Source organism: Balaenoptera borealis (assembly GCF_965194805.1).
Source record: "Balaenoptera borealis genome assembly, chromosome: 10".
Taxonomy (NCBI): domain Eukaryota; kingdom Metazoa; phylum Chordata; class Mammalia; order Artiodactyla; family Balaenopteridae; genus Balaenoptera; species Balaenoptera borealis.
Window position 1 is genome coordinate 14,469,235 of NC_138874.1, and position 18,265 is coordinate 14,487,499.

The 18,265-nt window shown below is 46.9% G+C and overlaps 1 protein-coding gene across 2 annotated transcripts in view; it reads right to left on the reverse strand.

Moving 5' to 3' along the window:
- GALNT2 (polypeptide N-acetylgalactosaminyltransferase 2) overlaps positions 1–18,265 on the reverse strand; it is a 179,046-nt gene that overhangs the window by 73,715 nt on the left and 87,066 nt on the right. For both annotated transcript variants that reach the window (XM_082339697.1, XM_082339696.1), the window contains exon 2: positions 9,813–9,906. In XM_082339697.1, coding sequence (XP_082195823.1) covers positions 9,813–9,906 — 94 coding nt within the window. The remainder of the gene's footprint in view (positions 1–9,812; positions 9,907–18,265) is intronic.

An 18,265-nucleotide genomic window follows, 5' to 3' on the forward strand; every position in this document is an offset into this window, starting at 1 on the left:
TTGACTTTAACCTTTGCTTTTCGTTGCTTTTGTCATTATAATTGTACATAACGGCCTGCCTCGGGGAACCCTGCCCACCTGTGGATGGCTGCAAGAAAAAAGAAACTAACACATCCCCTCTCCGAGGCTGGCCATTCCAGGAGATGTTTTGCAAGACTGATGGCCCTTTTACTTTACTTCCTCATCCCCTCCCCCACCTTCTCTGTTCTATAAAAGAAACTGGCATCCAGACCCCGATAAGATGGTTTTTCAGAGACACTAGTCTACCGGTCTTTTCCGTCTGGTCTGCGAATAAAGTCGTATTCCTTGCCTCAATACCTTGTCTCTGATTCACTGGCGAGAAGAGGGAGGCTGCACTCGGTAACAAGAAGGGGGAGAGGTCAGGAGAGCACACCCCCCCAACCCTGCAGCATTAGTACTGGAAAACCTGTTGGAGATAATGGACGGTGGAAATTCTGGCCAATTCTATTCAAGGTCTTCTAGCTAACCTGAAACATCACTGGTTCAAGTCAAGTTTATCATATGGGCTGAATACACACACAGGTGGCTCACGTCACCTCTCTGCCAACAGCTGGGAAGCAGAAGAGCTAAACGTGGTGAGCTTCAGAGGCAACTCACAGCCGGGATTTAAGACCTGTTCCACACTTCGCCATTCCCATTGCATTCATCTTTACGTGAACGTGAGCAATTTCTGTTTTGAGACATCAACTGTCTTGGGTGATGAAGCAGCAGCGGGTGGGAGAGGGGCGGGGTGAAGACCCAGCCAAGGATGGGAGGGACCTCCCGGAGACCCAAAACCCAATCAGGACTCTCCTTCCTCAACGCTCTCCCTACCTGCTCTCTGAGGCTCACCCCCTCACACGAGGTTCCCAATGAACATGACGAGAATGACCCTGAGGTTTCATAGAGGCCAGAAGAAAATCTGCTCTCAAAGGCCACGTCTTCTAAGGATGGGAGCTCCCTGGCTTCCTCCACCCACAGCCGTCCTCAAAGCCAGACCTCGGCCCTTCAACCCCTGGCTGGCCTGTTCCTTCACTGGTCCTTCTGTGTCACCGCTACCCTGCCAACTGGTCTCACCAGTCAGATCAGAGATGCTGCAGAGACAAGAGGAGACGATACAGGAGGGAGAATTACGAGGAGAAACTGATTTTCAGACCCGAGAGCTTTTTTCTGCACCCAGGAAAAAAAAAGATAAAACTCATCTCCATCAGATAGATTTTCAAAAATAAAAAAACTGACAAATAAATACTCTATTTGAAACAACACTTTAAAAATCAGCGTTAAAAAAAAAAAATTCAGTGGTTCAAGCTGGAAAACATGATGCTGAATTAGAAACAATAATCACAGAATCTAAGGGCAAACATCTTCCACCCTGGACCTGCAATGTGGAGCAGATGCTTTTGCTCATAGGGTGAGTGGTTAAAAAAGGTTGGAGGCCATTGCCTGGGGGTGTCACTGCTCTCCTATATCAGGCTCTCCATCTGCCAGTGGATTTCCTGGCCACCGCTGCACTGAGTGCTACCTCCTCCCATCCATCCATCTACACATACCAGATACCCAACACCTAGAACACAGGAAGCCGCTGAGTTCCCCAACAGCCTACTCACAGAGTGGAAAGTGCTGTGACCATGGTTCCTTGCAGACCACAGAATTCTAGCTGTGCCCATGATTCTTGGGGAAAATATATTTCTTAACCACAACAAAACAGTTTCTAAAGGAAAAAAATCATATGTATGATGGCTGAGTAAAAAAAAGGTTTCAACAAAGAAAAGAATATAAAGTCCTTTAAAGGCAAAATAAAAGGACATGGTGCATTCATCAAAGGTTATTAGTCATAACTTAAAAAAGAGGAAAACCAGTACATTCCTATCTCTTTGAAGATAGGGAAATCAACTGTATAACAGTTAAGGACATGAAAGCCCAGGTCAATGCCACATTGATTTTAACTATGGCATCTGACTCTTAAGTGGTCACGTCTAGGACATGCCCTGAACATGACTTCTCCCCACCTCCCCACATATGCCTTAAAATTCAAGAACACTTGGTTTTGCTAATAGGAGACAACCCACAGGAAATCTCTCATTAATCCACACAGCAGAAGTACATCCTATTATTATAACAAAGAAACGCTTAAGAGCTAACTCTTCCATTCAGATACGCTCCCCACTGCGCGGGTAATGCCTATCACATAGGAAGGAACTGGCTCGGGGCTTCGGAGTCGGGGGGAGGGAGGGGGCAGACCTAATGGAGACGTCTAATGCACACACACGCTCCCAAGTCTAGTGCGGGGGGGACATGTGGAGGGTGTGACACAGGAGGGTCTGGACTCCCTGGGCTGACGCCGTCCCTCCCCAAAAAGAACCGCTAACAATCAAACTCTCTGTCACCATCAAAGCAAAATTTCATGAACTAACTTCCTGGTCCCAATCCTGCACGTAAAGAGTCTGGAAGTCATCCCTCCATCCCGACAAGTGAAAAGCTGAACAAGCTGAAAAGTCAAGTCCTCTTAGATCCCTCAGAGAAGTGAGCTCACAGGGCAAACTGCTGCTCCCAGAACTGGGGAGACCAGCAGGTGAATACAGAGGGTCAAAATTTCCAGGGCAGCAAGTTCTGCAGGAGGTAGAGCCGGGGAGGGACCCGAGCTGCAGAATGAACCGCTGGAGGCTCACTGTGGGCGAGCCTGACTGGTAAGAACTCTCGGGGAGGCCCAGGGACCCCACAGGTCCGTGACTTTTACCCCTTCAGGCCTCCAGTGGCGGGGGGAAGGAGCCGTTCTGAAACAGCAGAAGCACTCCGTCATTAACAAGGCCAGCCCTCAAGAGAGCTGATCAACCCGGAGGAAGGGGAATGCCCAGCTCCAGGGGGCTCTAACCATCCTGTCTCACCTGAGTGGCAGGACAGCTGAGAAGCAGTCGTGAAGCTGACATCCGGGGTGCAGGCTCACTAGGAGACTGACACCTGCCACACAAGGACAGCATGCCTCCCCTCCCCCACACCTTATCAGCACATCACCAAAGGCCTGGTTACTGGGGTTCCTTTTACCCAGGACATTGCACCTGGGTTTCTAAGAAAAAATTACAAGGCACACTAAAAGGCAAAAAGCATAGTGTGAAGAGACAAAGCAAACACCAAAACCAGACTCAGATATGGCAGGATGTTGGAATGATCAGACCAGGAATTTAAAGCAACTATGATTACTACGTTAAGAGCTCTAATGAAAAAAGTAGACAATATGGAAGGACAAATGAATACTGTAAGCAAAGAGATGAAAATTCTAAGGAAGGATTATAAAAAAAATGCTAGAGGTTAAAAACACTAACAGAAATGAAGAATGAGTTTGAGGGGCTCATTGGGAGACTGGCCATGGCTGATGTGAGAACCTCATGGCTTGAGGCTATGACAATAGAAATTTCCCAAATACAAAGCAAAGATTAAAGAAAAAAGATTGAAAAAAAAAAAAAAACAAGCCCAAAACAAAACAAAACAGAATACTTAAGAACTGTGGGACAACTACAAAAGGTGAAACGTGTAATGGGAATACCAGGAGAAGAGAGAAAGGAATAGAAATATTTGCAGTGATAATAACTGAGAATTTCCTCAAGTTAACGTCAGACACGAAACCACAGATCAAGGAAGCTCAGAGAACACCATGCAGGATAAATACCAAAAAAACTACCCCCAGGCACAGCATATTCAAACTGTAGAAAATTAATGATAAAGAAAAAAAATCTTGAAAGAAGACAGAGGGGAAAAATACCGCTTTAGAGAAACAAAGGTATGAATTACATCCAACTCCTCAGAAACAACGCAAACAAGAAGAGAATGCAATGAAATAACTCAAGGGTTGAGAGAAAAATTCATCAACCTAGAATTCTGGACCCTGTGAAATTAATCTCTAAGAGTGAAGGAGAAATAAGGACTTTCTCAGAATTGAGGGAATCTGTTGCCAGTAGATCTGCCTTATAAGAAATGTTAAAAGAGGCTCTTCAGAGAGAAGGAAAATAATTTAGGTCAGAAATGCAGCTCTCCATAAAGAAAGGAAGAGAATCAAGGAAGGAATAAGTGAAAGTAAAATTACACTTGTAACTTTTCTTATTCTTTTTTTTTTTAATATTATTTATTTATTTATTTATGGCTGTGTTGGGTCTTCGTTTCTGTGCGAGGGCTTTCTCTAGTTGCGGCAAGTGGGGGCCACTCTTCATCGCAGTGCGCGGGCCTCTCACTATCGCAGCCTCTCTTGTTGCGGAACACAGGCTCCAGACACGCAGGCTCAGCAATTGTGGCTCACGGGCGCAGTTGCTCCGCGGCATGTGGGATCTTCCCAGACCAGGGCTCGAACCCATGTCCCCTGCAGTGGCAGGCAGATTCTCAACCACTGCACCACCAGGGAAGCCCCTCTTTTTTTTTTTTTTATAAATTTATTTTATTTATTTATCTTTGACTGCGTTGGGTCTTTGTTGCTGCACACGGGCTTTCTCTAGTTGTGGCGAGCGGGGGCTACTCTTCATTGCGGTGCACGGGCTTCTCATCGTGGTGGCTTCTCTTGTTGCACAGCACGGACTCTAGGCGCGCAAGCTTCAGTAGTTGTGGCACACGGGCTTAATTGCTCTGCGGCATGTGGGATCTTCCTGGACCAGGGCTCGAACCCGTGTTCCCTGCATTGGCAGGCGGATTCTTAACCATTGCGCCACCAGGGAAGTCCCATTTTTCTTATTCTTAATTGATCTAACAGATAACAGTTTGCTCAAAATAATCATAGCAACTGTGTATTTGATTCTGTATGCTTATATGTTTATATATATGAATGGCATACGAAATGAATGACAGCAATGATACAAAGAATGAGAGGGAGAGATTCATAATATTTTGCTGTAAGACACTTGTGCTAACTGTAAAGCAGGACAGTGTTGTCTGAAGTTAGACTTGGATTAGCTGTAAAAAAAAAAAAAAGGTAAAAAAGGGAGAAAATGGAATCATATAAAATGTTCAATTAAAACTACCAAAGGCAGGGACTTCCCTGGTGGCGCAGTGGTTAAGAATCCGCCTGCCAATGCAGGGGACACGGGTTCGATCCCTGGTCCGGGAAGATCCCACATGCCGTGGAACAACTAAGCCCGGCGCCACAGTGACTGAGTGTGCGCACTAGAGCCCACAAGCCACAACTACTGAAGCCCACAAGCCCGTGCTCCTCAACAAGAGAAGCCACCGCAATGAGAAGCCCATGCACTACAATGAAGAGTAGCCCCCACTCGCCGCAACTAGAGAAAGCCCGCGCAGCAACGAAGACCCAACGCAGCCATAAATAAATAAATAAATAAAATTTATATTAAAAAAAAAACTATAAAAGGCAGAAAAAGAGTGGAAGACAAAAGAACATAGAACAAGGGCAAGGAATAGATAAGAATAACAAATATGGTAGACATTAATACAACTATATTAATAATCACTTTACATTGTCAGTGGCCTAAATACACCAATTAAAAGACAGAGATTGTCAGAATGGATCAAAAAACAAGACCCAACTAACTACATGCTGTCTATAAGAAATTCACTTTAAATATAAAGACACATAGATGAAAAGTAAAGGGATAGCGAAAGAGATACCATTCTAATACTAATCAAAAGATGGCAGAAGGAGCTATATTAGCTTCAGACAGAACAAACTTCACAACAAGGAAAGTCACCAGGAATAAAGGAGGGCAATACGTAATGATAAAGAGGTCAATTTGCCAAGATGACATAACAATCCTTAATGTGTATGTGCCTAACAAGAGCATTAAAACACATGAGATAAAAACTTAGAAACCTGCAAGGAGGAACAGATGAAGCCACTATCATAGCTGGAGGCTTCTCTCTCAGGAATGGACAGATCCAGCAGGCAGAAAATCAGTAAGGACACAAGTGAACTCAACAACACCATCAACCAACTGGTGATATAACTGACATCTACAGACTACTTCATCCAACAGGAGAATACACATTCTTCCAAGCTCACATGGAACAGTCACCAAGACAGACCACATCCTAGGCCATAAAACACACCTGAACACATTTAAAAGAACACAAATGGTATAATATCTGCTGTAAGACCACAGTGGAACTAAAAATCAATATTGGAAAACCTCAAATGACTTAGACATTCAACAACATAGTTATAAATAATGCACAGGTTAAGAACAAATCTTAAAGAAATTAAAAAATATTTTGAACCAAATAAGAATGAAAATACAACTTATCAAAATTTGTGTAATGCAGTGAAACCAGTGCTTGGCAGGAAACTGACAGCACTGAATACAATATGGAAAAGAAGAAAGATCTGAAATCAATCATCTAAGCTTCTACCTCAGAAAACTAGAAAAAGAAGAGCAGAATAAATCCTAAGTAAACAAAAGAAAATAAATAATAAAAATTATAAATCTAAGAAATCGGAAAAAAACCTGAAAACTGGTTCTTTGAAAAGATTAAAAAAATCAGTAAGCCTCTAGCCAGGCTAACTATGAAAAAAAGATAGAAGACAGAAGTTAGAATATCAGAAATGAAAGAGGGGACATCAATACAGACACCATGGACATTAAAAGGAGAACAAAGGAATACTATGAACACCTCTATGCCTGCAAATTTGCTAACCTAGATGAATGGACCAATTTCTTGAAAGACAAAATCTCCATAACTAGGACAGGAAAAAATAGACAATTTCAACAGGTCTATATTTATTTTAAAAATTGAATCAACAATTATTAACCTCCAAAAACAAACAGCACTGGGCCCAGCTGAGTTCATTGGTGAATTCTACCACACATTTAAGGAAGAAATTATACTAATTCTCTACAATCTCTTCCAGAAGACAGAAGCAGAGGGAACACTTCCTAACTTATCCTATTAGGCCAGCATTACAAAATAATGTAATAACAAAACCAGACAAGAAAAGAAAACTATAAACCAACACCTCTTGTGAATATAGATGCAAAAATCCTCAACAAAATATTGGTAAATGGAATCCAACAATGTATAAAAAAGGACTGTACACTATGACCAAGTAGGATTTATCCCAGGTATGCAAGTCAATATGAAAATTAATTAATGTAATCTACCACATTAAGAAGTTAAAGAAGGAAAGTCACATTATCATATTAATAGATGCAGAAAAAGCATCTGACAAAATTCAACACTCATTCATGATAAAAACTCTCAGAAAACTAGGAATAGAGGGGAAACGTCCTCAACTTGATAAAGAGCATCTAAAAAACCCCTTCAGCTAACACATTTAATGGTGAGAAACTAAAAGCTTTCCTGCTAAGATCAGGAACAAGGCAAGGATGTCCTCCCTCATCTCTCCTTTTCAACATCATACTAGAAGTCCTAGCTAATGCAGTAAGACAAGAAAATGGAACGAAAGGTATAATATAGATTGGGAAGGAAGAAACAAAACTGTCTTTGTTTGCAGGTGACATGACTGTCTAGGTAGAAAATCTGAAAGAATCAACAAACAAAAAAATTACTGATAAGTAATTATAGCAATCCTTGTTATAATTGGAGGATACAAGTTAAATATACAAAAGTCAATTGCTTTCCTATATATGAAGAATGAATAAATGGAATTTAAAATTAAAAGCACAATACCATTTACATTAGCATCCCCCAAATGAAAATACTTTGGTACAAGTCTAACAAAATAGGCACAAAATGTATATGACCAAAACTATAAAACTCTGATGAAACAATTTAAAAAGAACTAAATAAATGGAGAGATATTCCATGTTCATGGATAGGAAGACTCAATATTGTCAAGATGTCAGTTCTTACTAACTTGATCTGTAGATTCAACACAATCCAAATCAAAATCCCAGCAAGCTATATTCTGCGGGTATCAACAAACTAATTCTAAAGTTTACATGAAAAGGCAAAACAAATAGCCTAACAAAAAAAACCAGAAAAGCCAACACAATACTGAAGGGAAAGAACAAGGTTGGAGGACTGACATTACTCAACTTCAAGACCAAATATAAATCTAAACTAATCAAGACAATGTAGTACTGGGGAAAGAACAGACAAATAGGTCTATGGAAGAGAAAACAGAGCCCAGAAATAGACCCACATAAATATAGTCAACTGACTTTTGACAAAGGAGCAAAGGCAACACAATGAAACAACCATGGCCTTTTCAACAAATAATACTGGAACAGCTGGATATCCACATGAAAGAAAAAAAAAAAAATCTAGATACAGACTTTACAACCAAATGGATCACAGACATAAATATGAAACACAAAATGATAAAACTCCTAGAAGACAACATAGGAAAAAAATCTAGGTAACCTTGGGTATAGCGATGACTTTTTAGATACATCGAAGGTATAATCTACGAAAGAACTCATAAAGCTAAACTTCATTAAATTAAAACTTTCTGCTCTGGGAAGGACACTGTCAAGAGAATAAGAAGACAAGCCACAGACTGAGGGAAAATATTTGCAATCATACATCTGATAAAGGACTATTATCCAAAATACTCAAAGAACTCTTAAAAGTCAACAATAAGAAAAGGAGCAACCCGATTAAAACGTGGGCAAAAGACCTGAACGGACACTTCCACAAAGTTTTACAGATTAGGGAATTGCAAATGAAAACATCAATAAGCTACCACTTCCAAACTATTAGAAGGGCCACAATAAAAAAAACAAACTGTGACAATATCAATCGCTGGTGAGGATGTGGTGCAAAACGAACTCTAATTCATTGTTGGTGGGAGTGCAACATGGTGCAGCCACTTTGGAAGATAGTTTGGCAGTTTCTTATAAATATAAATGTATTCCTACCGTATGATCCAGCAGTGGCACTCCTTGTATTTACCCAAATGAATTGAAAACTTATGTCCCCACAGAAAAACTGCACACAGATGTTTACAGCAGCTTTATTCATAACTGCCAAAACTTGGAAGCAACCAAGATGTCCTCCGTAGGTGAATGGATAAATAAATTGTGATATATCCAGACAACAGAATACAATTCAGCGATAAAAACAAAAGTGCTACCAAGCCATGAAAAGACATAGATGAACGCTCAATGCATGTTACTAAGTGGAAGAAGCCAGTCTGAAAAGGCTACGTCTGATCTGATTCCAACTATGTGACATTTTGGAAAAGGCAAAAACCTGGGAGACAGTAAAAGGGTCGGTGGTTGCCAGGGATTGGGGGAAGAAGGGATGAAGAGGCAGAGCACAAAGGATTTTTAGGTCCGTGAAACTACTCTGTAGGATACCGTGGTGGTGAATTCATGTCACTGAATATACAACACCATGAGTGAGTCCTAATGTAAACTATGGACGCTGGGTGATGAGGATGCATCAGTGTTGGTTCACTGATTATAACAAATGTCCCATCTCGTGGGGGATGTTGATAGTGGCGGAGTCTGTGCACAGGGGGGCGGGGGGTCTATGGAAACCTCTGTACTTTCTGCTCAATTTTGCTGCGAACCTAAACTGCTCTAAAAAAATAGTCTGTTAAAAAAACAAAAATCTGTGAACCGATACATCCCATCCTGTATTTTTGAGTTTATTTTACTGATATTTTTTTCTTCCAAGAAATTTTTGTCACCTCCCAGTAAACTCATTTCACCACCCACTAAGGGCTTGAAGGAAGACAGCAAAACACTGCTCTAGGGCAGTGTCTCCAGCTGCCCTAGGAAGTGCATTCCCTACCCCACAGGCGATACACTCCAGATGCCACATTCAGCTCATTCACAGTTAGTGGGCAAGACAGGTCCCCACCACCCACCAGCAGCCCAAGGCTGGCCTGGCCCTGGGAGCTGCTGCAGTACCTGGAGGGAGGGTCTCCATGCTTTGTGCTTTCTCATCCCCGTTGCTGTGATGAAGGTCTTTCTTTTTAATTGGGTCAATGTCATTCCAGTCCTCCTGGGGGAGCAAAGACACCAAATGAGTCGACAGGTTCCTGGAGCCCACCTTCATTCATCAGGTCAATAAACAATGCGTCCTCCCATCCGGAGGACTGCACCCCAGACCTGCTCAGTGGTGGAGACCCAAGGACAGAAGTGACTCTGTCCAAGTTCTTGGCGTGAACTTTCCAAGGAAGGACCTGCGTTTCTCTCTCCATTTTCTATGTGTATCACTTATCTGTGGAAAGAAATACTCTGGAAACTCCCTGGGCTTTGAGGATGTGGGAGGGTGGGGAAGGGAGATAGGGAAACTGGATCAAATAAGAGAATTCAATAGTGGTTAAATCAAAGCCATTAAAATAAGGGTAGCTCTCCAGACACCTTCTATGGCTTAAGGGCACCCTAGGACCAGAGTCTCCCTCAGGGCCATTGAGCCCTGCTCAGAGGTTGTTAAATGATTCCTTTCATCCCACTGAATAACAGCGGAGGAAGGGCAAAGGACGGCGGAGCTTTTCCTCCGCTCCTCTAGAAGGGCTGCCAGTGGAAAAGAGCTGCAAACTAAGGGCTTAATGTAAAACCAGAAGAAGAGAGACGCTCTGGCAGAATTTATTCAACTCATCTGCACGAACAATTTAATCTATCAACATTAATCAAACAACCCCATGACCACAGAGCTAAATATATTTTTCAACCACTTGGGATCTGATTTCTGTGAATACAATAAGAAAGGTTTCTGTATATAACCCAAATCAGAAATACCCCATGGCTAGTAATTTTCCCACACAGACTTTGGTGGGCCAAGCACTGTCGACTGGCCATTTCCCCAGCAGATGCTATTAGGATGTTGGCAGCCTTAGGTCCCCTCCCTCAGGGGAGACCCAACCAGTTCTGCTCAGGTTTGTTCCACTAGCATTCCTCCAACCAGCATGGGCTGCGTGACCACTGGGGACATTTTGGCTCTTAACGATGTGAAGTGAGATCTGCAGGAAGCGTTAATTTTCAGGGGCTAGGCCAAATCAGACATCTTTTTCCCAAAGGCAACTTGCTCTGCCAATAATCTGCATTTTTACTCAAAAAGTAGAGTAATTAAAGAGAAACGGCCTGAGTCTCCTCCTCTGGAGGCCAGCTTTTCCTTCAGTTGCTTCCGAGGTGAAGTGAAGCTGGTTTATCCCCTCAAGGCCACCATCGGGATGATGGGCTGGTGGGGGGGGGGGCACTCCCATGGGAGTGATGTGAGGATGACCCCCTGTAGACACAGTGCGCAGGTCAAGAACGCCCTGCACCTGGGTGGTCCTAGCCCACCCCACCAACCTGTCACAAGGCCTTCTCAGGCTTTCAAGGGCCCCACGTGCTCTGACTTCTGAAGATCCTAGCCCACATTGTAACAAATGTATTAAAATGCAGCTGTATCCCAATTTAAATACATTTTGCTGCGAAAAAAACTTTTTGAACTGTAATTTGGCTTTTGAGAGGACTTGGTTATAAATAAACTTTCAATTTACTATTGGCAAAGATTTCCAGGCAATCCTGGCACCTGCAGTGGAGTGAGAGAATCTGACCTACTCTCTGCCTTCACGACATAAAGAAATGTGCGAACACTAAATCCAGCAAGTAATGATGTTAGCTGAGTCATGCTGGGTAGACTTATAATTAAGGTTATTAATTTTTATTTTGCAGCTTGCTTGTAACATTTTGTGGCTAACAGCTTCTTCCCTCAGGCATCTGGCCTACTACACACACTGGCTAATGGATCACACCATTTAACCTTGTACAAAATCGAAAGTGAATGAAAACAAAAAAGTGAACATTGCTGGTGTGGCCACCGCACTGTAATATTCACCAAATCAACATCCGTAAGTCAACCATCAATGTTTTCTTAGAAAATAAATGTCTCCTTCTTCGCACAAACAAGACTGACTGATCCATATGTAACACTCCCTAACCTGTCTCCCCTCCCCACCCCCACTCCCCGGGACAATGAACCGAGCCCACCACAAAACTAAGGCCGAGGATGAGGACCTGCTATATAATGAGGGCACCGCAAAGTCCCAGTAGGCAACATGATGCTAAGTGCTGTTTATGAATGCCTACTAGGCACCAGGCACTGTACAAAGATACTTGTCCATCCTGGCAGCAAGCCTGCCGTTTTATAATTCCTATCTTACAATGGGGACACAGAAGATCAGAGAGGTTACGCAAATTGTCCAGGTAACACAGTGGGCGAGCAGCTCGAGTTGGCCCTTTATGAATCAGGATGGGGATGGCAACCCAGGGCTCAGTTTGAACCAAGTTACAAGAGGCTGATTCTCACAATGTCATAAAAATCCAAGAATACGTTTCTAGGGAGTCATCCACAAAGGACTGTTTTGTTCTTGACTCCAAGTCAAAAAGTGCAAATCACCATGTTCACTACCAATTCCCAGAGTAGGAGGGGGAGGAGGGGGAGGAGGGGGAGGAGGGGTAGGGGGAGGAGGAGGAGGGGAGAGGAGGAGGAGGGGGAGAGGAGGGAAAGGGGGAGGGTGGAGGAGGAGGGGGGAGAGGAGGGAGGGTGGAGGAGGGAGAGGGGGAGGGTGGAGGAGGGAGAGGGGGAGGGTGGAGGAGGGAGAGGGGGAGAATGAGGGGAGAGGAGGAGAATGAGGGGAGAGGAGGAGAATGAGGGGAGAGGAGGAGAAGGGGAGAGGAGGAGGAGGGGGAGGAGGAGGAGGAGGAGGGGTAGGGGGAGGAGGAGGAGGGGAGAGGAGGAGGAGGGGGAGAGGAGGGAAAGGGGGAGGGTGGAGGAGGAGAATGAGGGGAGAGGAAGGGAGAGGAGGGGAGGGGGAGGAGGGGAGGAGGAGGGGAGGGGGAGGAGGGAGGGGGAGGGGGAGGGGGAGGAGGGAAGGGGAGGGGGAGGGGAGGAGGAGGAGGGGGGAGAGGAGGGAGGGTGGAGGAGGGAGAGGGGGAGGGTGGAGGAGGGAGAGGGAGAGGGTGGAGGAGGGAGAGGAGGAGAATGAGGGGAGAGGAGGAGAAGGGGAGAGGAGGAGGAGGGGTGGGGGGGAGGAGGAGGGGGGAGGAGAGGAGGAGGAGGGGGGAGAGGAGGGAGGGGGAGGGAGAGGAGGGGTGGAAGAGGGGGAACACCTCTGCCACTAATACAGGGCACTTCCTAGGTGCCCAGCCCCATTCTAGACCCTGCCCGCAAGTTCATCCTCCATACGGCGCTAGTACTGCCCCCCATTCTACAGATGAGGAAGCTGGTGCACCAAACGCTGAGTCACACAGAACACACAGTGAGGTTAGAGATGAACCGCCGGAGCCTCCAGGGTCTCCATCATCGCAGTGCCCCGCCCTTGGAGAATACAGCTCCCCTCCAGCACCAAGGCAGCCCAAAGTAGAGGAAAACAGTGCATTTCCCACTCAGAACACGTCAGGTCACTATAAACTCCTCCAGTTCGGGCCCGCCCACCTGATGCGCCGGCTGAGACGGTGCCCCCACGACGGTGCCCCCACGACCGCCTGCCGCCCGCCTGCCATGCCTGCTCTGCCTGTCACCGCCCCGCGCCTCCGCTGGACGTTAGGGAAGGGCCGAGGGCCCAGGGGGCACCCCCGTGGGACAGCATGGCCCGTGCCTGTGTCCGTGTCACCGACCCTCAGCAGAGAGTCCGGGCGGGACCCCACAAGAGAAGCAAGGAAACAGAACGACAGGGAGGAGAGGTGAGACACTCAGAGACTTGAGACTCGTGTTCTGGAAACGTCACTCTGGTCGTGGTGAGGGGGAGATGGAGGGGACAGGAGAGGGGCCAGGAGGCCCGAAGGGCGAGGCAGCCAGGGCGGGACGGCACAGCTGGCAGGGGGTGACAGTCACCCACAAGAAACGGGGGAAGTTGTTTGGGTGGGGGAGGGGTGGCGCCAGGAAGTGAAGACGGTCTGTTCTGGAAATGCTGGGGTTACCGCGAGATACCAGGAGGCGGAAAAGAGATTGGGGACCGGTGACTGGAGCTCGGGAATGGCCCGGGGGGGTGGGGGGGTGACCCGAGTGAGGACAGGGTCCAGGGTGGCAGGAGAGGCCAGCATTTCAGGGACAACTAGGACCCACGGCACGCTGGGACGAGCCCTGGCCTGGGAGCCGGAGCCTCGGGTTTTGGCCACGGCTCTGCAGGCGACCCTGGGGGACTGAGCAAGTGGTCTGCCTTCTCGAAGGCAGGGATGGGGGCTAAGTGCCTGGAGGTCCCCTCGGAGTCCCGGGGAGCAGCCCCTCGCGGAAGCACTTGATCATTCGTCCTACTTGTAATCCGCTAACGGTCGGTATCTAGAAGCACTGCAGGTGTCCTTTCAAGGTAGGGGCTTGGGCACATTTCTTTTGTACCCACAAAAGCGTGGCGGTGGTCTTAGGGTAACTGCTCAATAATAAATGCAGCTGAAAAAAAACCCTCATCCTATTTACTCAGATTGATTTTACCGGCATTGCTCACTTTGCAGTGGAAGCTTTTCATTACAACCATCCCCCTCCCATACATTTGCATACGTTATAAGACTAATTTACACCAGTGGAGGCTCCGTTTAAAAATGGAAATGCACCGAATACAAACATATGGAGAGGCTCCCTCGCCCAGTACCTGCTGGTATCCAGGACGCGCCACAACTGAGCTGTTGGTTTTCTCCGTGTTCAGAGACACAGGGACAGACAGGTCTTCTTTTTAGTGACAAGCATAAACTGCCGGGATTAGAATGATGTGGTTTGATGCTGGGTCAAAAGTTGCAGAGAATTCAAAGCCTGTGATCTGATCCGTAAGTCTGCTTTTATTTCCCAGGATGCAGACCCATCTCTGCTTTGCTTCTCCTGCCCTCAGAGGGATGTTGACACTATGAATACGTAATGACTCACCCACACACAGAAGACGCTGCAGACAAATGCAGACCAGGGAAGGCTCGCTGGTTCTCACTGAAAACTGAACTCTGTCAGGAAATGTAACCCGAGAACTAGGATTCTCTACCGACCAGACTGAGAAGACGCCGCTGCCCCCCTGCTTGACTTTACCGTTTGGACCACAGCCTTGGCTGCTACATCCTCATGCAGCCTCCAGAAAGACTCAGAGAGCCTCGACTAGGGCACTGAGACCCTCTCTTCCTTGTTAGATGGCATTTGGGCCAGATACTGCAAACGCTAATTCCTCCTACTCACTAACTTATCTAGCTGGTAGTTATTATTATTAGATATTTGAATTTGGTTAGTTTTCAGTCCAAGAGCCCAAGGCATGCATTATTCTTACAGACGCATACAAGAGAAGCAGTCTATTACGTGAAGCACGAGAGGAATTAAATCAGGCCATGAGTGAGACCAAATGAAAATAAACGACTGAGGAACGTCTATCTATCTATCATATTTGAAGAGTTCGGCCGCCAAAATCCATCCTATTTCTAAGTAGGTAAAGCAGCAACGACTTTTAACAAAATGACGTTATTTTCAGAAACAGTAAATCTGATAGGTTGGTTTCTTGAACAGTTATGAAAATTAAGTGTAAATATAGGTTTAGTTATTAAAATAGTTTTTTCCACTCTATTCCCAATGTGATCTGTCTCTGTTTCAGAATAAGAGGAAACAGGGACTTCCCTGGTGGTGCAGTGGTTAAGAATCCACCTGCCAATGCAGGGGACACAGGTTCGAGCCCTGGTCTGGGAAGATCCCACATGCCGCGGAGCAACTAAGCCCATGCGCCACTACTGAGTCTGTGCTCTAGAGCCCGCGAGCCACAACTACTGAGCCCACGTGCCACAACTACTGAGCCCGTGTGCCACAGCTACTGAAGCCCGCGTGCCACAGCTACTGAGCCCGCGTGCCACAGCTACTGAAGCCCGCGTGCAACAGCTACTGAGCCCGCGTGCCACAACTACTGAGCCCGTGCACCACCAACGAAGAGTAGCCCCCACTCGCCGAAACTAGAGAAAGCCCGCGCGCAGCAACAAAGACCCAACGCAGCCAAAAGAAAAAGAGGAAATAAATAAAACGTGCGCTTGGTTTTTGCCAGAGACAAAGTGTCAGTCCCGGCGGTGGGTGGGCCAGGGCCAAGAGGGAAGGGGGTGGGACAAGGGCGGGAGGCCACCGTGGGAGGGGCGGGCACAGCCGGCTGGCAGGGCGGCCCCTGAGGCTCGGCAGACAGCCGCCAACTTGTTAAGGGCACTAGGCCAACCCTCATGTCACAGCTGAGGAGAGAACCAGAAGGGCCAGGTGACTTCTTGTGTTCCCACCTGCTGCCAAACCAACCCCCTCAAAACTCAGTAACTTAAAACAGAAAGCACTTAGTATCTTGCACAGCTTCAGAGGGTCAAGAATCTGGTTGGATCCGGCCCACGGTCTCTCGTGAGCCCACGAGTCAGCCGGGGCCGCCGCCAGCTGAAGGTGCGATGGGGCCCAGGGATGCTTCCAGGACGGGTCCCTCCAGGGCTGCTGGCTGGAGGCCCAGTTCTTCACCAAGGGCTCACCCACAGCCGCTGGCCTCCCCCAGTAAGTGACCTGGGAGGGGAAGAAGGGCAGGGGAGGCGGAGTCGAGGGAGAGAGGAGGACCCCAGGTCGGGTCCTGGAAACCACACGCGGTCGCAGCTCCGTGTCATCCATGAGAGGCGCATCACCAGTCCGGTCCAGCCCGCACCCAAGAGGAGGGGCCTAGACCCCCTCGCGAGAGGAGGTGCGCAGACTCTAAAACCACCACGTATACCGACGCCGTAAGACTTGACAGTGGCAGCGATGAGGCCAGCGTATCCCCCAGGCAGACAGAACACCACTGTACCCCGACGGCGATTCGCGTGTGCAAGTCTGTGCAGTAAAAATGTCATTCCATCTCACGCTGCCCTCTTAACCACCGCCCGATATAAAGACTATTCCCGCCTATGATAATGTGTTTGAATTACGAACCACCACCAAAATAAACATGCCTACACATGGAAAACTAGATAACAAAGAATAAATGTATACAGCTAAACCAACAAAGGCTGCCTTCATAAAGTTTAAATGCCTAACGCTTTATTTTTTAGCAAAGGTAAAAACATCGCTGGGGAGGAAAAAAAAATAAACAGGTTGCTTTCACTCTCCGCTTATGGAAATACATTTTGTCACCGTCAAATTCCTTCAGCTTACTAGACCTATGCTCAGAGGCAGATCAAGTTATCAAGAATACCATCTGCATGACTACTCGATTCCTTTCTCATCAGTTGTCTACTTTTCACTGTTATTTAATGACTGTTCAGTGATTACCACCACCATGACCAATCTGTACAGCAACATTCCAGTTCGGGGAAAGAAAGCCAGGTTGCCAGATGTGTTAAAAAGATGCGATAATTTCTATTTCCACAGCCCACTTCTTAAGAGCGCACTGCCAAGCTAAGACACTGAAAACTAGTTAAGTGGTTTGCTTGAAAGCACATTTTCAAGAGTGGATTTAGTTTCCTGCTGAAGACCTAGACCCTCCCCGCCCAGCATTCTCCCTCTGAAGTGCCCACAGGGGAACCACAGAGGCTCGTCCTTGTTTCTAACTGGTCAGGGTGGGGAACAATCCCAAGGTCTTCTCCAGAGGGTGAGGAAGCCTCTGATACAAGGTGACACCATCTAAACCTCTGCTTTCTACCTAGGGCATGTAACCCACTGACAAAGTGACAAAGGTAGTTTTAACCCACTGGGAAAGGGTCCTGAGGAAAGAAGGCCGGAACGCCTGGGGAGCCCCCTCAGCTATGCTAGGCGTCTCCTAAAACCGGGAGCCTGTAGTCTGCAAACACCCACGTCTCTGCATTTATGAAGTCAGAGCGTGGTTTCTGCTTCTAAATAAGAGACCCGCTGGAACAGTGACTTGGTGTAAGAGGAAGAATGCCCTCTTCGCTGCTGGTCGTCACTGGAAGAGGAAGGGGCAGTGCTGGGCCCAGGCTTCTGAACACTGTGTGGGGCGGCAGTGAGTCCTGGCCCAGCCCATCCCGTCTCATCACTTCGGGCAGAGCTGGTAGAACAGGCTGCAGGAGGAGGAACAGCTCAGGTGAGCTTCCAACAGCAAGCTCCCGCCAGAGCCCCAACCCTTACTCAGGTGACGGTCACCGGCCTGGGGGTTAAAGAATCAGGGCCTGCGTGGCGAGCGAGCCGGGCAGCGAGAGGGCAAAGCCAGTCTCCCCGAGGCCTGGTCCTGCCCCCGCCCGCTTCATCCCAGCCTCCGGGCAGGGGGTCCAGCCGTGGGTGTTTTCTGGAAGCTTCCCAGGCAGCTCTAATGTGCAGAGTTGAGAACCACCGGCTTCTCTGATGTACTTACACGTTTCCCACTCCTCATTCCAACTTGGCCCATGAAACTCAACATTGCTAAAATGGGAGGGGGCGAGTTTCTCCTGTGGGTTCAGAGCCGCAGACGGCTTCATACAGATTCACTTGCTCA